This window comes from Colossoma macropomum, unplaced genomic scaffold, assembly GCF_904425465.1.
Source record: "Colossoma macropomum unplaced genomic scaffold, Colossoma_macropomum, whole genome shotgun sequence".
Lineage (NCBI taxonomy): Eukaryota > Metazoa > Chordata > Actinopteri > Characiformes > Serrasalmidae > Colossoma > Colossoma macropomum.
This window is the reverse complement of record NW_023494794.1, coordinates 7554829-7579400: the sequence shown is the minus strand read 5'-3', so window position 1 is coordinate 7579400 and position 24572 is coordinate 7554829. Positions and strand designations below refer to the sequence as shown.

Genomic DNA, 24572 nt, shown 5'->3' with positions numbered 1-24572 from the left:
GCTTTGAAAGAAATAAATGTTTTCAGGAAAAGAAAAATAGGTACCATTTTAAAATAATACTACCTTCATAAAGCATTTAATGGTTTAAAATCAGCTTGTTAAAGTTATTAGTTAGGTCATAAACACTTATAAACACAGTAATGAAAGGGCAAAATTGAGCTGTTATTTCTGATGAATATGAATATGTGATGAAGCTGATGAGTTTAATGCTGACTTCAAAATCTGAGGTTTAACAGTATAAATTAATGGGGGTTCACTATCAGACAAACAGCAGCCCTTTTTATTTATGTATTGTAAGTGCTTATTAATGAATTCTACATCTTTATTACCTAATTAATAACCATGAATAAACCCATTTAAACCGTTTTTGTCTTATTTCAAAGTGGCAGCGAAAAATATATTTATTGAATGTCCCTGTGTGTGTAAGCACTACACAGGAGTGACGTCCGCCGTCCTGTAGATTTTAGAGCAGATGATTTCGACCCTTTTCTGACCCAACAGACACACATCCAACACGCACACCAGCCTCTCCTCTTCTAAAGCTGGGGCTGAGCTCAGTAAGGCATCTGTGAGAAGAGAGAGAGAGAGAGAGAGAGAGAGAGAGAGAGAGAGAGAGAGAGAGAGAGAGAGAGAGAGAGAGGATTTAGAAAACTTCCAAAATAATCAGATTTTTTCCAAAAAAAATCACAATTCAAAATCTCTCCTGATGCAGAAAGCATCGCCTACATGCCCCGCTCACCTCCTGATGTTTTTGCCTGCATAAACTTAAACATGACATCATGACAGGGTCAGCAGAGGAACCAAGTCTCAATATGGGAACCCATCCTCAGTTACAGACTGTAGTCTCTGCATACTTTGTCGCCCTGTTCATCAATGGTCAGGACCCCCACAAAGCAGGTACTATTTGGGTGGTGGGTCATTCTCAGCACTGCAGTGATGCTGACGTGGTGTGTTATGCTGGTGCGAGTGGATCAGACACAGCAGTGCTGCTGGAGTTTTTAAACACCTCAGTGTCACTGCTGGACTGAGAACCAAAAACATCCAGCCAACAGCGTCCTGTGGGCAGCGCCCTGTGACCACTGATGAAGGACTAGAGGATGACCAACACAAACTGTGCAGCAGCAGATGAGCTATCGTCTCTGACTTTACATCTACAAGGTGGACTGACAAGGTAGGAGTGTCTAATAGAGTGGACAGTGAGTGGACACAGTGTTTAAAAACTCCAGCAGCACTGTTGTGTCTGATCCACTCGCACCAGCGCAACACACACTAACACACCACCACCATGTGTCACTGCAGTGCTGAGAATAACCCACCACCCAAATAGTACCTGCTCTGTGGGGGTCCATGGGGGTCCTGACCACTGAAGAACAGGGTAATAAAGTATGCAGTAAAACAGATGGACTACAATCTGTAACTGTAGAACTACAAAGTGAAACTATACGGTCAGTGGAGCTGATAAGATGGACAATGAGTGTAGAAACAGGAAGGATGGGTTCCCCTTCTGACACTTGGTTCCTCTCAGGCTTTCTTCCTTTTGCTCTTAGGATGTTTTTCTTGCTCATTTGGGGCTTCATACAGATACAGATACAGATAAACAGACAAAACCTCAACACACACACACAGACACACACACACACATACCTGCTGAAAGGTGTGTGCCATTGGCCTGCACACACATGTGACCTGAGGAAAGACATGACATCAGCGTATTGTCATGGACACGGGTGGGCATTCCCACACCTCGAGGATCTTCAGGGGAAAACACAGGAATGAAGACAGCGTCCACTGCAGCCTGCTGATTCAGCCCTGAGAGAGAGAGAGAGAGATACAGATATATATAAAGAGAGATACACACTAGAGGTCAGCGGATTCCCGCTGGCCCCTTAGGACCCGCCACCGTATCTTGCATGCGGGAGTGGGTGGGTAACCAGCCCACTGCAGCCAATTTGAAGACAAATCCCGCAAATTAATGAGCAGCCTAAATAAAGTAGAAGGATCACTAAATCATATATATAACAATGTAAAATGATAACAGTAAAACAGTTAAAATGAATGAAGTCATTGTAAAGAGATCACATGAACAACACGCAAATCCTTGCAAGCTTACAGAGACGGGGTTTAATTTCTGCTTTGTGTTTACTGGGAATAAATGGCGTTTGGTGAAGTTACTCACAGTGAGCCTGATGACCACGACTGCTGTGTTAATTCAGCAGAGAATCATGTATTTGTGAATAGACTGTCAGATATTGGAGTCAGTTCGCCTTGATGGAGCAGCTCTGTCCTAAGCTGGGCCTACACTCTACGATTTTTTGCCCGATTTTAACCCTGATTTGCCCCCTGCGACAATTTTTTTACAAAGTGATTCTCCAGCTCGACTGGAAGCAACTGACAGCGCGAGAGGAGGAACGAGTGAATCTTTTGCCCCTCGATTGAACTCTGAGGTGATCAGAGACCCTCAGATATTATCAGACATGTTTGATATACGAGCTGCACACATCAGTTCCCTCCCCAGGCTAATTCTCTAAAGAGGAGTCTGTCAGGCTGCCGGCCCACTGATGTTCTGTGCGAATCCTGCGATGGACTGGCGACCTGTCCAGGGTGTATCCTGCCTTCCGCCCAATGACAGCTGGGATAGGCTCCAGCACCCCACTGCGACCCAGAAGGATAAGCGGTTTAGATGATGTATGTATGTATGTATGTATGTTTGATATATTTACGACTCAAACCGTTCACGAGTCCTGCAGTGAGAGAAGGTCAGAGATTTACTCAGTGAGTGATTCACTCAGCCAATCAGAGCTTGAAGAGCGGAGAAACAGGAGGCGAGACGTGCCTGAGCAGCGGAGCGGAGACAGAGGAGCTACGAGTAAAACACGGCAGATTAGAGCCGAAATCATGATTATAATGTTGATCCAAATCAGGTCGCTGTCTTTACAGCTTCAGCTCAGCTGCCAGTTTGTAGTGGAATATTTCTCCAGCTCTCACTGTATCAGAGCTTCTCACCACAATACTAATCCCCAGTTTGCGCTTTCGCTGCGCATTAGAGCATAAACAGGTCCAGTAAGTTCAGCTCTGTTTGTGTCATGTGATCTGAGGAATTCTGGGAGTTTGAGTTCTTATTCATAGCCCAAACTCGTGTGTGTTATTTTCTCTCTTTGCTCTGTCGTCTAGTCTGAGCGCATGTGACAGACTGACGTTCAGTGTGTGATGATCTCCGTTTTAAACATCTGTGAGGACTTTAAAAGTCGTGTACTGATGTCCAGCCTTACCCAGCACTGTGAGTGTGAGGTATCCCGCACAGTCTACAGGAGTGTGTGTCTCTGAGGTTGTGCTTAGTGGAACATCTGGAGTCCATCTTGAAGGGCTGAGGTTGATCCTATGAAGAAGCACATCTCGGTCATCAAAGCGGAACCTTTCTGGAATGCTCTCCGGATCCAGAGGGCCGCAGCTTACGTGACTCGTCACATCCTGTTTCAGTAACGGCCACACGCTGCTTACCCATGACGCACTGGGGTGAACAATGGCTTGTTGCGAGTCAGGAACGCTCCCTGTCTCACTGATGTCTGGCAGCAAAACAGCAGAAAGAAAAGGTGAAATGTGAGGCAGCCTTTAAAACCTGAAACATCCTTACAAAAATCTAGAGATTTTTCAAAATTCCTTTATAATTAAATTGTTAAGATGTAAACAGAGTCATTCAGAGTGGTTTGGTGTGAAACGCTCTGTTCTAGAGAAACTTACCGAGTCAGAATTGTTCACAGTGATGGTGACAGAAACCAGACGTCCACCTCTAAAAGCTCCCTCACACGAAGACTAATACATACAATGGTTATGAATATGCTGTCTGATGTCTGAGATATTGTTTTACGATAGTTTTCAGAAGGTTTTGGCAAAAAATATGAAAAATACGGAAAAAAAGTATTTTTTAATTTCCATTCATGGTGGAGGGATACATGCAGGGCGCTGTGAGACAAAATAGTCCCCAAAGAAAACTTATTATTTCAGATTTATCGCTATTTTCCATCAACAACATTCCATATAAACTTGTGTAGAAGACTCGTGTAGGTTCACTGGTGGTTTTGGATAGTAAATAAAATGTCACTAAAATCACTAAATTATCACCACTTGATTTCAGCTACATCACAAAATGCACATTCTGACACCCGCCGTGTCTAAAGACTGCATTACGTCAGCTGATAGTGTGGCTCTAAGGTGCAGTACCTGTTGTCTGTGGTGACTGTGCTGTCCGTGTCGTTTGGTTTGAACCTCCTTCTTCACTCTCCTCTTCCACAGATGGCCTCTCCTCCTCCTCCTCCTCCTCCTCCAGCCTCATCTGTCTGAGAAAAACCACAGATAAAGTTGTTGTTATTATTATCTTGTTAGGTTTTAAATTCCCCATTTATGATTATTAGTATTTATTCTGTTCCACAGCATTTTACTGGCATAAACACACTGCTGAGATGAGTTTTCAGTTTGCAGAGTTCTGTATAACTAACTTACAGACATGAACTCATGATCAAAACAATTCCCGGGTCTCACCATGTAAATAGAGTAAAAATAGGGCCTCTGAAACACTGTTCCTTTTAAATATGATGAAAATATTTAATATTACATAACAGTAGAAGTAGAATGGTAGAGGAAAATGGGGGTAACATCCCTCTTAAGAACAATTCTCATTTACGGTACGGCTAAACTATATCTGTGCATGAGTTTAGGATCTACAGGATGATGTATAAACCTACACTTTGGGGAAATAAGGAAGCCCCCTATCTGGGGTAAGAGACCCTCCTGGTTAATCTTGCATCAATTTGTCCTTTAGGATTTACAGAATGTAATATTTTCATGTCACATAATGTCTAGTAAAATATGTGTGAAATCAGGATTACTTACACAGTGTCCTCACCAGTGTAATAAATTACCTTTCTGACTGCACCTTCGCTCTGGTCCAGTACTGCCTCTGCAGTGCCCTGTTTAAAAAAACAACCAGAAAGACATTATAAGGCCTTCTGCTGCTGATACTACCATCTCACGGCATTTCCTAATGCAATAATGCGACTGTCATTTGTTTGTCAAATTGCCCTTTGCAGCTCTAACAGCTTCCACTCTTCTGGGAAGCTTTCTACAGATTTTGTGTGTGTCTGTGGGAATTTGTGTCCATTCATCCAGAAGAGCGTTTGTGAGGTCAGACACTGATGCTGGACGAGAGGGTCTGGCTCACAATCTCTGTTCTAGTTCATCCCAAAGGTGTTTGATGGAGTTGAGGTCAGGACTCTGTGAGGGCCAGTCAAGCTCTTCCACACCAAACTCACCCAGTCAGGCCTTTATGGAGCTGCTTTGTGCACTGGGGCTCAGTCATGCTGAAACAGAAAATGTTCTTCCCCAAACTGTTCCACAAAGTTGGAAGCGTATAATTGTTCAAAATGTCTTGGTGCTGAAGCATTAAGATTTCCCTTTGATCCCGTTTGAGAAATGATGTTTGAACCACAGATGAACAGTCAGATCCCTATGGGTTCAAACAAATATTTTAAAGGGGACTTATTACGCTTTTCTGGCTTTTCCCTTTCCTTTGCTGTGTTATATAACTTTTTGCGCATGTGAATGTTTTGCAAAGCACATGCCAGAGGGAGAAACTCATAACACAGTCCTTACTGCCCGCCTACTGGGGAGCTCAGCACACCCTCACACAGAGCACAGCAGCTACTGGAGGAGGAAGAGTGTGTTCAGTGTTGTGTGCGTGTGGAGAAGACGCTGACCGGACTTTCAGGATCCACTCTGGATCGAACTGATACGGCAGAACCGAAGCCACTGGAGAAACAGCCACAGTGGAGTTTACAGCTGTTCAGGAGAGAAGGGTCTGTCTGCAGACCGCAGGACAGGGGAGGAACCTGGAGGGGCGGAACTGCTCTGGAGGCTGACCGATCAGAACAGAGTGGGCGAGCTGACCAATCAGAGCACGTTGGGCTCATCAGGAGGCGGGGCTTAAAGACGCAGGAGCTCTAACAGAGCGTTTCAGACAGAGGGTGAATAGAGACGAACAGTATGAGGAAAATAATGTGTTTTTGGAACACTAAAGCTGTAAATCTGTTCTAGAAGAGCCCAAAAATAAAATTGTGAACACTGATAATGAGCATAAGAGGTCTCTTTTAAGCTCTAATGTACTCCTCCCAACCCCTCTTATTTTTGCCTTCGGGATTTCCTTCAGGATCAATAAAGTCAGTTCAGCCATCTATCTCTCTCTCTCTCTATCTATCGCTCTATCCATCTATCTCTCTATCACTAGTACTAATATTAATAATAATAATGCTACACACAGATCAAACAAAGACATCACAGTTTAGTGAAATGTATTTATAATTAAGATTATATTCTAAACTAGATGCTAAAGAAAAGATGCTAATATAGCTTATGTTGAAAGGATACTGGTGACCACAGCGCTGCTCTTCAGACCAGAAATTCTGCTCTTCAGCTGATTCTCAAGTCTTTACTCATTTAAATCAGGTGTGTAAATTGTGCATGGAGTGGTTCCAGTCCTGTGATTAATTAATTCAAACTCACTTCGTTCCCTGTTCAATCCTCCTGCGTTTGGGAGAAGACGTGCTGTCACTAGGGGGCGCTGCTGAGGGCATCTCGCTCTGCTCCATGCTGCCTGTACTAGACGGTGGAGCAGATCCTCCAGACACAGCCGCTGATCCACTTTCCAACTGTTCAAAACAACAACAACAAAAACACTTTACACATCTTTTTTCATTCAAACGCTTATTAGGAAAGACACAGTGTTACTTTTCCACACATTTAAGTAATTAAATTCTGAGAATGTAGCTTTTCTTTCACACTACGAGTGTAAATCTCTGGCTTCAAAACAACTGAATTCGATTATGATTCTTTTTTAAATTAGTCATTCACCAAAATACAATCTATTTCAATACAATTTTGAATTTTTTTAATTACAAAAATGTGACTAGAGAAACTATTCTCTCTCTCTCTCTCTCTCTCTCTCTCTCTCTCTCTCTCTCTCTCTCTCTCTATATATATATATATATATATATATATATATATATATATATATATATATAAAATTTAATTTCTCTAAATATATATTTACACAGCAGTAAAATAGATAAAATAAAAACAATACTCTAAAGTTTTTACCTTTGAAAATAGCATGAGAATAGAAAATAGAACAGAAGGTGCCAACATAGTTAACAATGGATGGAAAACAGATAAAACAGTTAGCATAGTTTTGTCATCATAAGCTACAAAGAGTGTAAAAATAGTTCATGAGGCATCGATCTGAAGGTGGCAGTTCCACTGCATTAATTCTGAAATAAATCATAGTATTAAAAATGACATTCTACTAAAGGAAGAGGTATTACACTGACCTTTTCTTGGAAAAACTTCAAAGATAATTGGAATAAATCTGCTTTCAGTTGACTCTGTTTATACTCAGCAGAATAATTATAGATTCCTCTAATCCGGCAGCATAAATACGCTCCAAAAAAGCCTACTTAAGTAACTACAGTATACCTGAAGTATACAGAGGATACTAAAGGTAAGTCATGTATTTTATGAAAATACACTTTGAGAAGCATTTCAATGACTCACATGTATGACTTGATAAAAGTAACACATTTTAAATAATACTTAAGTAAGCTGTAAAGAAACACACTTAAATAAATGTATTTCTTAACATACTTTATCATTCTTAAACAAAAGCATATTTGCCATCAACCTGTGTTATTCAAAAGTAAAGTTTAAAGCAGTACCTTTTAAAGTATGCTTAAGTACCTTTTAGTTGCAATATAAGTCAAACTAATTAGCAAATATGGGCATCTATACATCTGAGAGTACATATCTAAAAAATATTTCAAGTGTGGTAGAATTTGAGTCTTAACAACTGATAAAGTTCACTTCACTGCAACATTAGTTGTTCTAATTTAGGAACAGAAAAGCACTTACAGGCACAGATGTACTTCAACATTATTATACATATTGTGTTTTGTTATTCATAATAATATACTTAAGTTGTATAAAAGTACACTTAAGTACGTTTTATCTGATGAATGTATTTAAGCATGTTTAGTGATACTGAAATGTATTTTAAAATTTTCATTTAATTGCATTTTAGTTTGTGTAACTCAAGAAGTAGTGCTGAAGTGCATCAGTACATCCAGTAATGTATTTACTTATAATATATCCTTAGTGTAATAACAGTTATGTCTACAAATGACATATTTAAAGCAACCAAGACTGTTTAAAAAAGCCATCAAAAGTACAACTAGATGCATTTAATATATATTTAATCAGTTTAATTTCAATTTCAATACTCGTAAGTTGTCATAAGTTCCAAAATAATACATTCAGTATGTACTTTTTACATTAAATAAACTTTTAAAACAGATACTCGAATGCACAGATACTCATGATACATCAACACATTTCTACACCTATAATTTTTACACAGCTTCGTGTTTCTTTCCTCACTGTCATTCTCAGGTCTTACTGTAGGAGAGCAGCTCAGTTTAAAACATGCAACTTTATCACAGACCTGTTGGATTCTCTGTGGTGTGTTCTGTTCTGCATTATCTCCAGACTGCAGCGCCTCCTGTGGCCAGCGGTGGTAACGCACTGCAGTGATGTGGCCCTGAATAACGAGCCTCCTGCGCTCTCGATACTGCAAACTCTCTATCTCCCCCTGCAGGTCGGCTACTGCCATTAACGACAGAGAGGCTCCCTGACCTGCAGCTGATAGAAAATATTTAAAGTGAGTTTCATAATTAAGGAATTTTTTAACCAACCCAAGCTAAAATGGCTACGAATGTGTGAACGTTAATGCTTCTAGTTGTCATGATGTCACAGCTGGACTAACCACACTAACCACTCCTTTTGAGTGGTGTTTCACTGAAATATGGCACTCATCAGCTGATGTCAAAATACTCTAGCCTAAGACCCAGTCCCATTCCTTATTTATACTCCTACCCCTTGTTTTCCGAGTGTCTCCTTGCCCCTCAGAACTGAGTTACAAGTTGTAGTAGTTGAAATCTTCCCTCTGAAATGGGACCCTCAAATAAAAAGAGCATCACTTCATTAACAGCTACTAGTGCTGCTCTGTAGGCGACCCTGCCAGTCTGCAGTGACAGCAGAGGAGGGTAAAGTTCAGCTCCTCACTGCTGGGCTTTAGTTACATTTAGGACATCATATGCCTTTAAAGGGGGGAGAGGGGCAATTATTTATTATCACCCACCCCTAATTCTTCAGTGATATGAAGCTGAAGTCAGCTAGTCACCAGTTTCTTGTTTGAATTTTTCCGTTCCACCTTAAATGGTGCAACAGTTCAGACACCTGAGGTGCCAGAATGTAACTGCTGCACTGTTTAAGGTGGAACGGTGCTTGTTATAAAGAAAAGGGGCATAATACATTGAAACGACATTAAACTAAGATAATATAATGATTGTTATCATTTTAACAGAGAAAATTCTCACATTTGTGGGTTTCTTTGGTCTCTTGTTCAGCCATCTTACCAGTTTTCCCTTTTTTCTCATAACTCTCTGTTTGGAGCCTGAAAAACCTCCATTTGGAGGGTCATGTAGCCCTAACACTTCGCCCCACCCCTCTATCTCAACAAGAATCAGGACACCCTACCCCTAGATGAGAATGTGCAACACGGAGGGGAGGGCTGGTAGGGGTGAGGGGATAAATGGGATTGGACCTAAATCTTATCTTAACAAACCTTAAAGCAACAAGTTGGCAAAAAATAAATAAATAAATAAATAAAATACTCATTTACATTCTTATAATGACCCTTAAAAACTATAATATTTCTGTTTCATAATTATTGGTTTAAGTAAGTTTGTTTGTGCAGTTCGAAAAATGTCCAGTAGGGGCAGTGATGTCTCAATAGTGTATATTGGTCATCATGTGTCTTAAATATAGTTAATATATCTAATATTTCTCATTATGAGATTGTTGTAAGAATATTATCAAATTATTTAACTTATTTCCATACAGTTATACTTGTTTTATGTAATTCCGTCTTATGAAAGTGTTGTATTCCATTGGCAGATCATTTTACTTGTTTTAAGCATTATTTCTTAAAACAAGTAAATGATCCGCCAACTGAATAAGACAGTTTCACTAGATAAAATTCCTTAAAACAAGTAAAAATGTATAGAAATAAGTTAAACAATCATAAAATACTCTTACAATGATCTCAAAATTATAAACAGTAGATCTACTGACTAGATTTAAGATGATTTCACTTGCTAAGATATATTTTTTGCAGTGTAGTGTAAGACATACAGCCTACTAAGTGGTCCTCAGATCTCTATACTTACTGGCTGTGTTGTTGGCAGTGGTGGTGAGTGGTGTGAAGGTGGGTGAGGGAGGAGGATAACAGTAATGCCCCCCCACTGCAGTCTTCCTCAATATAACACTGTCCTTTAGGGTCTTAGTCCACTGGATGAAGGCCTTCACTTTTGGGTCGGACACATACGGCTGCTTCTTGTGGCAGCCTGCACACAAACACAAAAACACGAGTGGTCATTCGGTTCCATTAACCTGAGTCACTTCATACAGCCTTAAATACCCTTACAGTGACTGACAGATCCAGCTGTCACTCACCTGTGATGAAGAGCTGAGTCTCAGCGCTGCTGGTCAAATAAACGGAGCAGCTGGCCTCTCTGCACACTCTCATCTGAGTACACACCAGGTACGTCACTGCAGAGAGGATGAGAGAGAGATATTCAATAAAACAGGATATAAAACACTCACTGGTTTTAGCATCAGAGTTAAAGGATCAGAAGGGCTGTCTAAACTTTTAGCACTGCAGTTCTAAAAAAAAAAACTCCTCCTTAAAAGAATGAATCTCAGTAAGTGTAACAAACTGTCATTTTAACTGGAAAAACAGAAGCAGCGTGTAAAAGATTTGCATTTTAAAAATATACAGATAATCAATTTTCTCTAATTAATTAATTAATTCATTCATTCATTCATTCATTCAGCGTTTTCTGCATCTTTAAAGGAGAGGAAACCCACACCAGCAGGATTGCACATAAAGTCACAGTCAAAACAGGAAACAAATTTATTACCTGAAGGTTCAATGTTATTACGAGTGTCTTTTTTTCCCGATGTAGTCAGTTAATTCTAAAAAAGAGGCTGAAGATAATATCAGCTGTCCAAAGAAAAACAATTATCTCCAAAACTGTAACTTCACAGGAGAGGGCAAAAACACGCTTAACTTTCAGTGTAAGTTCATGTAAAGAGATTTTATTCTAATTGATTTTTTTTGGTCCAATCATTATGAAATTTTCAAACAATGGAAAGGAGAACCGCTGCGTTCAAATGACGAAGTAAAATAAAAATGCGATGAAACATGAAGTTGTTCAGTGAACTTTAAGTCCTGATAACATCCACAATATGCTCAGAAATGCATATTATCACGATAACAAAATTGATCACGATAGTGATAAAATACTGTCATGTTGCCCAACCCTACTCGGGCCGTTGGGAACTCTTGTACGTGTGCAACTGTGATCTTTTTAGATATTCACACAGAATTAATTTCTCCCAGCACAAGAGACAATGTTATTGCATCGTACAGCCCTTTAAAAAAAAAAAAAAACTGTCCATACTTACATTTTCCATATTTAATTGGAATTAAAGGAATACGACAATCAAAAAACGCTAACATAGCTAATGAATGGAAAACAGATCAAACAGCATAGCAGCACAGTCAACGTGATCTACAAGGGGTGTAAAAATAATTCATGAGGCATCGATCTGAAGGTGGCAGTTTCACTGCATTGATTTTGAAATTGATAATAATATTAAAAATGACTGTGTTAATGTTTTAATTACACTACTGTGTAAATCCTGGGGGGATGAAACTTTCTCTCTGGGGGGGTGAAGTGCATTGTTTGGTAATTTTGGTTGTTTCCTGGTGGACCTAATCTAATCTAATCAAACCTTGGGCAGCCCTGGTGCAATCAGGGATTGAGAAATTGGATAGTAAAAACAAATCAAACGCTGAAAAAGTACTAATAATCATAGTAGTAAATTGAATAGTATATGTAAAAAAAATAAATAAATAAAAAAATTTCAATAAACCATAAAATTACAATTTATAGTAAAAAAAATAACTAAAAAAACCCAAAAAACATTATTAACAAATAACATAAAATGAAATAAATAAAGAAATAAAAGATGTAAAACAATAAAACAAAAAAAAAGAATAATAAATGTGAAACAATAGCTAAAATACTCAAAAATCATATTAAAAGTAACTAAAATAGAGTAAAACAGGAAGTGGTTAGAGACTAAAGGTTTTGAGATTTCAGGATCCACTAAATCGTTTTCTAAAAAATCAGAAAAATGGATGGAGAGGATGGAGATTCGCACCCTTGTTCTCCAAATACGACTGTTGTTAAAGGGATAAATTCAGTGAAAACAATGATGACTGGCGCTACATCGTAAAGCCCAGCGGTAAGTTCATAATTTTCTCATCATTAGCCACAGGATCATGTTTGGTGCTCTAACAGAAGGAAAGTCTTACTGGGACAGATGTTGTTGAAGATGTCCGGCTGCGAGGAGGCGAAAATCTCCAGAATAAAGGGGGAGTCCGAGGTGCCGTCCACAGCGTGGACCCAGCGGTACGTCCAGAATTTCTCAGGAACTGTCACCCAGACATAAATATACCAGTTAGTTCTGATCCTGCAATGTGATTGGCACTCATAGAAAGCCTCTCAGTCAATGTCTTAAGTGTCTTCTATCTCTCCTCTCAACCTTATTTATTTTTTCTTCTGTCATCAGTGGCTAAAGCTAATAAACACAGTAATTAACATTATAAATCATAATTATGATTATACCACAGTTTCATTATCGATATTATTAGCTTTTGTCACTGATGACGGGGTATTAAAGGGGAACTCCATCGATTTTGCAAAATTACTTAATCATTCATAGGTTTAGATGTAAACAAAATCATTCGGAGTGGTTCGCTGTGAAATGCGCCTTTCTAGAGAAATTAACAGAATCAGAATTGTTCACCATTATAGTGCTAGGAACCAGACGTCCGAAGCATTTAATGGCTCTGAAAGCTACATTCCATTAAGTTATTACAAAAAATGGCTACGAATGTGTTACTTGACACCTGAGACACTGTTCTGTGATAGTTTTGTTATAAAGTTTTGGCCTAAAACTTATTTTTAGTATAAACTTTTTTTTTTTTTATCTAAACCACTGAATGAGTGGAGTAATTTTGCAAAATCGGTGGAGTTCCCCTTTAAAGGGCCTGTATCCTACATTTTTCTGAGGTCCACTTCTAATATTTCAGCGGTTTTATGTACCAAAAGCAGCCATAATTCATTTTACATGACCAGTCTATCTTTATGCCTTTAAGCAGGCTGTTTTTTGTTACCGTCCCTTTAAGTATGTAAATATGTAAATGAGCTTTGTTCTGATTGGCTGTCAGAGCGATAATTTGATAACTACAACAAAACTACTGTAAGCCAAATATCCTATCCTAGTGTTTCAATCACAGGATTTTCCTGCTGCGGCCACCATATTTGTGACCGTATTTCTGGCTCCGCTGCTCCGTATGAACATAACTAGAGGTGAAAGCTAAAATTACTCTCCTTACTTTGGAAGACAAAAAACATTTCCTTGACAAAGTTGATAAAATAGGCTGAGATCTTTATACAGTTTCCCCTGAACTCCTGGTTCCACTTACACCGGCGGAAAGCTACCAAATTTGTGTTTTCCTGACATTTATATTTATCTCACACTCAGCCCCTCTCCCTGTTCTGGAGACTCTCAGAGCATTTAAAAGCCCCCGGCTCTTCACGTCAGGGTGGGTGAAGGATCCCATGGTGTTGCATAAAGAGGAGAAAAAAACCCTGTGATCATAGGAGGGTAACGACATCAGCTAATTAACACAGATGTGAACAATGCTGGCCTTTAGATAACTTTACTAATGTTATCAGCTGAGATAAACAGTTGTCCCCCTAACGGAGCTGCAGACAGCCGGTATAACTTTACTCTCTGTTTCTGATTTAAATGACGTCTGAATGGAGAAACATAAACGTTAAATATCAGACTGAATGTCGTGGGTCGGAAAACGACGTCGTGTTTCGACAGACGTGATTCTGTAAGTTTGCTGGTGCAGTTAGTTCAGAGTTCAGCTCCAGTCCTGAAACCCCTGCACTGCATAACTGTGGTTTCCCTGGTTAAAATACCTGATATTATTAGCTAATTAATCCCTTCTTGAGCTGATTGAGGTGAACAGCAGAGAGAAACACTGAACTGTACAGTGCAGCGGCTCCAAGCCTGGAGTGAAAACACTGAATTAAAGGTCTGTGTGTCTCTCGTCTCTCAGCTTCTGCCGTGTCCTGCACGTGAATCATTCACAAAGCACAGCTAATTAAAGGCATCGAGCAGCTCAGTCACTCCCTGATTCAGTCCTGGCGGTGAGGCGAAAATGTGAGAATATGCAGTATATGTGACATCACAAAAGTAGTTAGTATCCACATACAGGCCGTAAGGACTGGAGATTGAATAGTATGTTTTTGAAACTGTAATAGTTTACATACTAAATCAAACGTTAAAGTTTCGATGATACGGGTTCTTTAAGTAAAACACAAAGACATGAAAACATATCAGCAGCAAAATTAAAAACACTGTGGTGTTAACGTCCAATCAGAGGCCTTACTGGAATTTCCCTTGTTTCTGATTCGTTCGACACGACCGACGTAGGTCACCAGTCCAATGACATCACAGGCCTGGTTATTGCTGAGACTCTCTATTTCATGCCTGCGGAGGAAAAGCAGAACAAAACAAAATCAAATCAAGCAGAAACAGCTACAGTCACTACTTTTATGTACTCACAAAACGGCTTAAACACATACAAACCACTGTCTCTTCTAAATGGTTTGATTTGAAACAGGAGGAAATACTTCTGAAGTAAAAAAACCTCAAAAAAGACAGTCCGGCTCCGAAGAGACTCGACCAGATAAAACACAGCGGTTAAACCATCACAGACAGGATTTAACTTCCATAACACAGCTGGGCTCTCCACACAAAACTGAGTTAGATTTTTCCCTGGTGAACATAATCCTTCAAGTATACAACACTTTGATAATGTATAAACAAGCCGACTGTGTATATAGAGCGAAAACTAAAAGCATAAAACAGAATGATTTTAAAAAGGCTGGAAAGCTGCAGCTGAAACTGCATTTAACCATGAAAAGCATTAAGCACATTATGAAGCTTTATGAAACACCAACTTGGGAACTCAGTTCAGATCATCTCAGGACATGCGGTCGTGTACACCAACCCGGCATAACATTATGACCACCTCCTTGTTTCTACACTCATTGTCCATTTTATCAGCTCCACTTACTGTATAGGTGCACTTTGTAGATCTACAGTTACAGACTGTAGTCCATCTGTTTCTCTGATACTTTGTTACCCCGTTTTACCCTGTTCTTCAGTGGTCAGGACCCCCATGGACCCTCACAGAGCAGGTACTATTTGGGTGGTGGGTTATTCTCAGCACTGCAGCAACACTGACGTGGTGGTGGTGTGTTAGTGTGTGTTGTGCTGGTGCGAGTGGATCAGACACAGCAGTGCTGCTGGAGTTTTTAAACACTGTGTCCACTCACTGTCCACTCTATTAGACCCTCCTACCTTGTCGGTCCACCTTGTAGATGTAAAATCAGAGACAGCGGCTCATATGTGTCAGCATATTTTGTGTTGGTCATCCTCTAGTCCTTCATCAGTGGTCACAGGACGCTGCCCACAGGATGCTGTTGGCTGGATGTTTGTGGTTGGTGGACTATTCTCAGTCCAGCAGTGACACTGAGGTATTTAAAAACTCCAGCAGCACTGCTGTGTCTGATCCACTCAGACCAGCAATAATTTAACACACCCTCTACAGAGAACACACTTCTGCACAATGTAATGCACAACTTCTATTTATTTTCACTTAGAAAAAAAAAAAAAATCAACAAAACGCGAGATTTGACCATTGCGAATGACTGTAATCCACTTCTCTAATCAATGAAGTCAAATTACGTTAAAAATGTACTTTTTAGGGCTTTAAAATGTGTCGATTTAAAGGTGGCCATTAAACTTCTTGCCCCTTGGAACTGAGACACTCGAGAATGAGGGTAAAAATAAGAAGTGGGACTGGGCCTATGATTTACTGTGAGCTATAAAAATGAACAAAAATTCTTGCCAGCCCTGAAACACTACACAAAGGTTGCGCTTTATATTGGAATAAAATCGACCCCGACAAGACAGAGAAGGGGGAGGAATGGACATGCCACTGCAGTCGTAAGCTCGAGTGCTTAAGTTAGCCTTATGCCACTATGTTAGTTAGTCTAACACAATATGACTTTTTCCCCGATATTAGCCCCGATTCTCAGTCTGGCCGAGTGCGCTGGTCGGCTCTAGTCTGCAGATTTCTGGGTCAGTCGGAGTCGACAGTTGGACACTTTGGAATTCTTTATAATAAACTGCAACAATATTAAATGAAGTGTGAAGCTGGAATCTTTTTGTCTTAACTTAAGATCTGACAGGTCAAGATAAGATTTTCTCACAAATTCGTATTACAGAAGCAAAACTTATCTTGATTTAAGAATCTTAAGTTAGCAAATCTTACTCGATGATCAACTGTTGTGTCTGTTACCTAGCAACCGACCATACACACACAGCTAAAATGTAAACACAAAATTAAGTTAGTTAGCCAGACAGCTAACATTAGCAGCCGTTACTGATTTAAAAAGGTCAAACAAAACTGAAGTGTGATAAACTGAAAGTTAATAATATTGTGAGAGCGCCCCCTGCTGATTATCAGGGCGTCGCCGTCTCCCCAGTTTCAGTCTCCATTTCCCAAACGCTTTAGCCGAGTGCGCTAACTTTATTCCTCCTAATAAACAGACACACGTTCTGCTCTGTCTCCTCATTATTCACCACCGTCACTGTAATATTTCATCATCAACATTAACACACGAAGGTAATCAGAGAAGACGGTGGAGATCGAGTCTGCAGTGTCTAAAATTTTTAAAAAATGTTTAAAAAAAAACCCTCACAAGTCAAAGCACCGTTTTCAGTGTAGATAACTGTAGCGTCGCTTTGCTGGTTATGGTGAACTGCGCAGCCTCTCACGGCATAAAACAACAGAAACAGACGATTAAAACAGAAGTTAAGACGCTCTGGGGTCTTAAGGTTAAGAAGTCAAAGTTAAGAAAGCATTTAGGATATTTTGGCAATTTAGGATGTTTCTGTAAAACCGTTTTCTTATCTGGAAATAAGATAAGATTATAGACTTAAGAACTGTTGTTCTGTAATAGCTTCTGTCCTTAACTTCAGTCTTAACTGAAGTTGCCATGACAACAAAGCAAATAACATATGATCTCAGACTACGGCTTCTGGAGCTCAGGTATGTGTGGCGTATGAACAGGTGAAGGAAGGCTCTGTATCTGCGTATGTACCTGGTAGAGAAGTTATAGGTGACGTCAGGTAAGCTCCACTGTGGCTGGACACTTTTAGGAGGAATCACAGTGATGATGGCTGAAGGATTCCGAGGGTTCAAGCAGATCTCTGTTTCATAACACAGGCGCAAACACATACAGAACTGATCAAACCGCCAGCAACAAACAGGAGTAACACTGTGTTCACATGCTGGTGTTAAAAAACAGAGCTCTGTGTTTCACAGCAGAACATGTGACAGTAACTGTACAGATCAGAAACAGAACAGCGGCTATTTGCGCAGCCATGTAAACGCTGCCGTGTGTAATTTGACCAGGTGTGAGGTGATGTTATCCATTATGCTGTCCTAAGAAATGCACTGAACACAAGACTGATTCTCAGTACACCTACTGACACGTTTTCGTTAAAGGACCCCAGATGTAGACAGGAAGCTGAGACACGTCTGCAGTACAAATGTTGCCCTTTTAGTTTAGAACTGAGCTATGAGGCAAACTTCGCTAATAAACACTAGAATTCAATAGTCACCCAAATAGCCCATGGTTCTTGTTGAGATAGAGGGGTAGGGTGAAGTGTTAGGGCTACACGGCCCTCCAGACAAAGGTTTTTCAGAGGCCAATCCAAACAGAGTGTTATGAGCAAAAAAGAAAAACCAGCAGGATGGCTGAGCAAACGACCGAAGAAACCCACAAATGTGAGATTTTTTTTTCGTTAAAACTATAATAACCATTATATTATCTTAGTTTAATGTTGTTTCAACGTATTATGGTTCTTTTTTTTCATAACAAGCATAAAAAAACGCTAGTAGAAGCTGACGTCTCAGTAGCTAGCTGGCTAAATGTCCTGTTACACTTTAAATGGTGCAGCAGTTACATTCTGGCACCTCAGACATCAGAACTGCTGCTCCATTTAAGGTGGAACAGGAACATTTGACCAAGAAGCTGGTGAATATCTGACTTCAGCTTCATATCACTGAAGAATTAGGGGTGGGTGGTAATAAATAACTGCCCCCCTCTTTGAAGGCATATGATGCCCTAAATGTAACTAAAGCCCAGCAGTGAGGAGCTGAACTTTACCCTCCTCTGCTGTCACTGCAGACTGGCAGCGTCGCCTACAGAGCAGCGCTAGCAGCTGTTAATGAAGTAATCCTCTTTTTATTTGAGGGTCCTGTTTCATAGGGAAGATTTCAACCACTATCCTGTAGCTCAGTTCCGAGGGGAAAGGTGAACTGCCTACAATCTTACAGTAAATTCATCAGTCCAGGAAGAGCAGTACCTGTGTTGGTGAAGATGAGGAGGGGCAGCGAGCTGATCTGGGGTCTGGAGCGGTTCTGGTAGCTCTTCTTCAGCGAGTAGTGCTGCAGATACACCACTGAACCCACCACCAGTCTGTGGTACCACTCCGGACACAGATCGTTCCACAGCACCATGGACATCACCCCGCTCTGATCCGCCACCTCAAAATATGCCTGAGAGAAAAGATGTTTTAAATTATTATTCATTTTATTATTATTGTTATGTTTATATTTTTACGTTTATATTTTTATACTTTTTCTTAAGAATGAACGTGATTCAATCCTGTAATAAACGCATCCTGGACTAGCGCTTACTCACACCATGTGGGCTTAAAGGAGTGAGTGGTTTTATGGACGTCTTTTAGATGAAGTGCTTCAATTAAAACGGCTCATTTTATAGTAATTTTTAAAGAAAAAATATCTGATGTTTCAATGTCTGTATGTTTTGGCTGCCAAATACTGTGAGGATTGATTTCATTTGGGTGAATTCTTGTGAAAATTAATATAGGTATATCTGATGAAGCTGACAGGTTTAATGCTGTCTGATAAAGACAAAGTAAGATCAGTAATTAGCAGAGATCTGAGCTTTAACAGTGTAGATGAATACTGGCTCACTATTTGGCAAGCAACAGGTCAGTCGGATACAGTGAAAATGAGGGTCACCCTCAGTGTACTCAGTTTAAATAAAGGCTGATTGAATTTATTTATTTGTTATACCTGCTTATTAATGACTTAAGATGTTTATGACCAATAACCATTAATAAGCTTTAAATGAGCTTATTAATGGTTATTGGTCATAAACATCTTAAGCCTATTCATAAACCTATTAGGGTAGTCTTACTGTACAGTGGTACGTGTTGCTTGAAAAGAAAACTGGTATCATGATGCGTCTGTTATTTTTATTATATTAACAAGTAGCATCTTTATTACAAGAACCGCAATCCACTGTTGATAAACATGTTCAAATGTAAATTTATTTATTAACGCTTTCAACAATTAAGCGATTAAATTTAGTCCAAGAATTAAATTTTGTATGATATGCAAAAAAGTCTCAGGACTTGTTCTAATGGATGTATGATATTTGTATGGTTATACTTTTGTATATATAATATTGTATACCAATTTTAAAGTTTTGATTACTGTTTTGATTACATGTAATTTTCATACTTTTACTTCCAATCAAACTTGAATTTTCTATGGTTTTGTTGGAAATCAGTGACCATAAGACTGAATATGATACAGAGAAGATACAAACTAAAGGAACAAAGTGTGTTGAATCAAACATCGTGTCACCATAACTGAACTTACCTTTGAGAGAGAAGAAAAATATTTCCTGAATTCATTTCTTTATATTGACTACAAATCGACTGAATTAAATTATCCAATGTCATCAAATTCATGATCAATTCCTGTTTACTGCGCGCACACACACACACACACACACACACACAGGATTGAACCACAGCTGTGCTGGTCCTGCAGCAGCTCTGAAACCTCACCTGAAACGGGAAGTCTATGTTCTGTCCAGGTTTTCCGTAGTACCGTAACCGGGATCTGTGCAGCACTCTGACCAGCAGAGGGAGAGGACGTCTGGAACTCGCGAAGAACACGTCGAGGTCGCCCAGCAGACAGATTTTAGACACTGCCAAGGAGAGAGAAAAGTACAGATCAAAAACAGATCAGCAGATCAAAGTAAAAAGGTCAATGTGTAATTAGAGCTAAAACACTGTTAATGCAGGACAACATCATTTACTTCAGTTTTACAAGCTATTCTAACCTACAGGACGTGTAGGGGGCGAAATGGCTTCTGCTGTTTCACTGTAAACGGCAGCGAGAATCTCATAGGTGCTCTATAAATAAACCCTCCATGCCTTTAACCTCTTATCCCCCTGGGAATATTTTGGATTTTCCGTCTGAATTTACATACCCACATCTTAAGGCAAATTATTCAGTAATGACATGAAAAAAATATTTATATAAAATGTTGGTGTTATTTGTAAAAGTTCCTAGTAATTCACATTTTGTGGTCCGTAGTCATGGGACATGGCTTATCAGAAGCCATATTTTCATTAGCTATCCTAAAACTTTACATTACTAATCTATTTTACTGGAAGGAAGAGAGTTACAGCTTTCATATCACATCCACCTTTTGAATGAAGCTTATGAAATATGAAAGTCATGAAGTAAAGAATATGACGAAGTGCATTCAGGAACCACCGGTGGTTCCACAAAGTTAAAGAGACTAAAAAGTTAAAGAGACTAAAATAACTAATAAAAAGTGTGCTTTTGTTGTCATAGCAACAATTAAGGTTTAATAAGAATCCAGTTAAAAAAAACTGGATTTAAAAAAAAACGTCCACCTGCTTAATTTGACTCTCCTCTTACCGTCAATCACTGTGTCTGGTGGAGGAGTATTGGGAATCCACACTCCACCGTGAGGATCTTCGTTATTCCATAATGACAAGTAATGTTTCCTGCTCTGCAGGGGAGCATCTGCCTGCCAAATCATGGAGTTTCTGATCCCGTCCCGCGTCCACCACTGAAGGGCATTCGGGGTTTTAATGGAGGAGAAAATACCAGCATCCTCAGCTTCGCATTCCAGCTCCTCTAAACACACGTAGCTTTGGCCGAACCTCCTCTCATCGTACACAAACGAGAGCTGTGTGACTGAAACACAGGAGCCACAGCGCAGCGCGTTCCTCTGGACCAGGCGATGAAGAGCAGAGCTGAGGTGACATTTCACTCTCCACGTCCCGTCGGTTATCGTAACGTCATAGTTGTAGCTGTCTGTCGCTCTCTCATCAGACAAATACCTGCAAGACAAAGACAAACAATGTTTATATGGAACGACTGATATGACAGTTTAGTCACCGACACTGATATCAAGGAGTTAAACATAATAATAACTGATATTGTTTAAAGGGGAGTTTCAGAGATATTCCAAAATTTCAGCATAATTAAATGGTTATAATGTAAACTGAGTCATTCAGAGTGGTTTGGTGTGAAACGCTCTATTCTAGAGACACTTAAGAGTCAGAATTGCTCACAGTGGTGGTGATAGGAACCAGACGTCCACCTCTAAAAGCTTCCTCACAGAAAGTTATAATATGAAGGTTTTGGCTCAGAAATGTACTTTTTAAGTCTATTCATAGTGGAGAACTACATGCATGGCATTCTAAGGCAAAAAACATCATCAATATTACATATAAAACTCAGAAGACGTGTAGGTTCACTGGTGATTTTGGAAAGTAAATAAAATAGCTGTATTTGTGTTGTACACATGCTGACCCCTGGTTCCCATCACCACCACTGTAAAGAAATCTGACTCTGCAAATGAACCACTTCACATCAAACCACTCTGAAATGACTTTGTTTACATCTCTACCATGAATTACACAGATTTTTGGAAAAATGGTGGAGTTTCCCTTTAAGTAGCTGGTCTAAGATAGTCAGGTTGGACCATCATGACCATCATATGGTATGTTTTCATTCGGAGGTCCAGCCAGTCAACCACCTTGACCATCTGGGACTAATATCAGTCCAGTTAATGACCATAAAAGACCATCTTAGACTATTTAAAAGCAACTAAGATCATTTGATCGATTAAATCTGTTAATGTTACGCATCCAACCGGGATGTTTTGAGTGAAGTGTTGATAATGTTCCTAAATTCAGTTATATTTTAATAAAGACTGATACTGAACCTGTCAAGCCCAATAACAGCCACACAGACGGGGGTCTCGGGTTTGAGGCGGAGGGTCCTGGAGGAGCAGAGCCGCTCCAGAGCAGACTGCAGCCCAGCTCCAGCTGATTCACTGCCTTCTGCCATTCAGGGCATTTCTGACCACAACAAACCCGAATAAATGAAACAGTGGACTCTCGCTCCGTTACTGCTGACGGCCAGCGGGGCTAATGCTGCTACAATGACCTGCTGACAGTTAGCACGGCTATCAGCGTTTAACCGCGCTTTAAGCATAAAAACAGGACGGTAAGGCTGTGATTAGTTAACGGTCCTCAGCTTTACTGCTCATTTTAAACTACAACACAAACATAAACAAACAGGCTAGGCTAAACGAGTTTCGATGGCGGGGAAAGATTCGTCTCTCCTTCGCGTATTAAGCGACTGAACTGAACAATAGCGCCACCCACAGACTCGGAGGAGCGGAGATAACGTCCCGCTGTGTAGCAGGAAGAGACGCTACACTAGAAAACTTCTCCAACTTCGACTTCTAACTTCTCTGATTTCTTCAACTTCTAACTTCTCCCACTGCTCTATAACATCTCCAACCTCTCCCACTGCTCTATAACATCTCCAACTTCTCCTACTTCTCTATAACATCTCCAACTTCTCCCACACATCTCCAACTTCTCCCACTGCTCTATAACATCTCCAACTTCTCCCACTTCTCTATAACATCTCCAACTTCTCCCACTTCTCTATAACATCTCCAACTTCTCCCACACGTCTCCAACTTCTCCCACTGCCCTATAACATCTCCAACTTCTCCCCTTTCTCTATAACATGTCTAACTTCTCCCACTGCTCTATAACATCTCCAACTTCTCCCAGTTCTCTATAACATCTCCAACTTCTCCCACTGCTCTACATCTCCAACTTCTCCCACTGCCCTATAACATCTCCAACTTCTCCCAGTTCTCTATAACATCTCCAACTTCTCCCACTGCTCTACATCTCCAACTTCTCCCACTGCCCTATAACATCTCCAACTTCTCCCAGTTCTCTATAACATCTCCAACTTCTCCCACTGCTCTACATCTCCAACTTCTCCCACTGCTCTATAACATCTCCAACTTCCCCACATCCCAACTCCCCGCTCTATAACATCTCCAACTTCTCCCACTGCTCTATAACATCTCCAACTTCTCCCCTTTCTCTATAACATCTCCAACTTCTCCCACTGCTCTATAAAATCTCCAACTTCTCCCACTGCTCTATAACATCTCCAACTTCTCCCCTTTCTCTATAACATTTCCAACTTCTCTATAACATCTCCAACATCTCCCCTTTCTCTATATCATCTCCAACTTCTCTAACATCTCCAACTACTCCCCTTTCTCTATAACATCTCCAACTTCTCCCACTGCTCTATAACATCTCCAACTTCTCCTACTTCTCTATAACATCTCCAACTTCTCCCACACATCTCCAACTTCTCCCACTGCTCTATAACATCTCCAACTTCTCCCACTTCTCTATAACATCTCCAACTTCTCCCACACGTCTCCAACTTCTCCCACTGCCCTATAACATCTCCAACTTCTCCCCTTTCTCTATAACATGTCTAACTTCTCCCACTGCTCTATAACATCTCCAACTTCTCCCAGTTCTCTATAACATCTCCAACTTCTCCCACTGCTCTACATCTCCAACTTCTCCCACTGCCCTATAACATCTCCAACTTCTCCCAGTTCTCTATAACATCTCCAACTTCTCCCACTGCTCTACATCTCCAACTTCTCCCACTGCCCTATAACATCTCCAACTTCTCCCAGTTCTCTATAACATCTCCAACTTCTCCCACTGCTCTACATCTCCAACTTCTCCCACTGCTCTATAACATCTCCAACTTCTCCCACACATCTCCAACTTCTCCCACTGCTCTATAACATCTCCAACTTCTCCCACTGCTCTATAACATCTCCAACTTCTCCCCTTTCTCTATAACATCTCCAACTTCTCCCACTGCTCTATAAAATCTCCAACTTCTCCCCTTTCTCTATAACATCTCCAACATCTCCCCTTTCTCTATATCATCTCCAACTTCTCTAACATCTCCAACT

At 40.2% G+C, this 24572-nt stretch overlaps 1 protein-coding gene across 1 annotated transcript; it reads right to left on the bottom strand.

The window, feature by feature from the left end:
* radx (RPA1 related single stranded DNA binding protein) lies at nucleotides 1-23577 on the bottom strand. The gene is made up of 16 exons (XM_036580013.1): nucleotides 22476-23577; nucleotides 21158-21585; nucleotides 20272-20414; nucleotides 18754-18946; nucleotides 17484-17592; nucleotides 14699-14799; nucleotides 12545-12664; nucleotides 10615-10710; nucleotides 10329-10505; nucleotides 8543-8739; nucleotides 6553-6698; nucleotides 4917-4964; nucleotides 4219-4334; nucleotides 3270-3563; nucleotides 1645-1809; nucleotides 1-566 (listed from the first exon to the last, which is right to left on the bottom strand). The coding sequence occupies exons 1-16, from the start codon at nucleotides 22598-22600 to the stop codon at nucleotides 430-432; spliced, it is 2595 nt and encodes an 864-aa protein (XP_036435906.1). The 5' UTR covers nucleotides 22601-23577; the 3' UTR covers nucleotides 1-429.
* Nucleotides 23578-24572: the final 995 nt, after the last annotated feature.

Bases quoted from the DNA above. Each gene is read 5' to 3' on its own strand.
- radx (XM_036580013.1), bottom strand. From the start codon at position 22,600: ATGGCAGAAGGCAGTGAATCAGCTGGAGCTGGGCTGCAGTCTGCTCTG. The intron at 17,593-18,753 runs GTACTGCTCTTC...GTTATGAAACAG, and splicing joins CCTCATCTTCACCAACACAG to AGATCTGCTTGAACCCTCGG. The intron at 10,711-12,544 runs GTAAGACTTTCC...TCCTCTCTGCAG, and splicing joins CTTCAACAACATCTGTCCCA to TGACGTACCTGGTGTGTACT.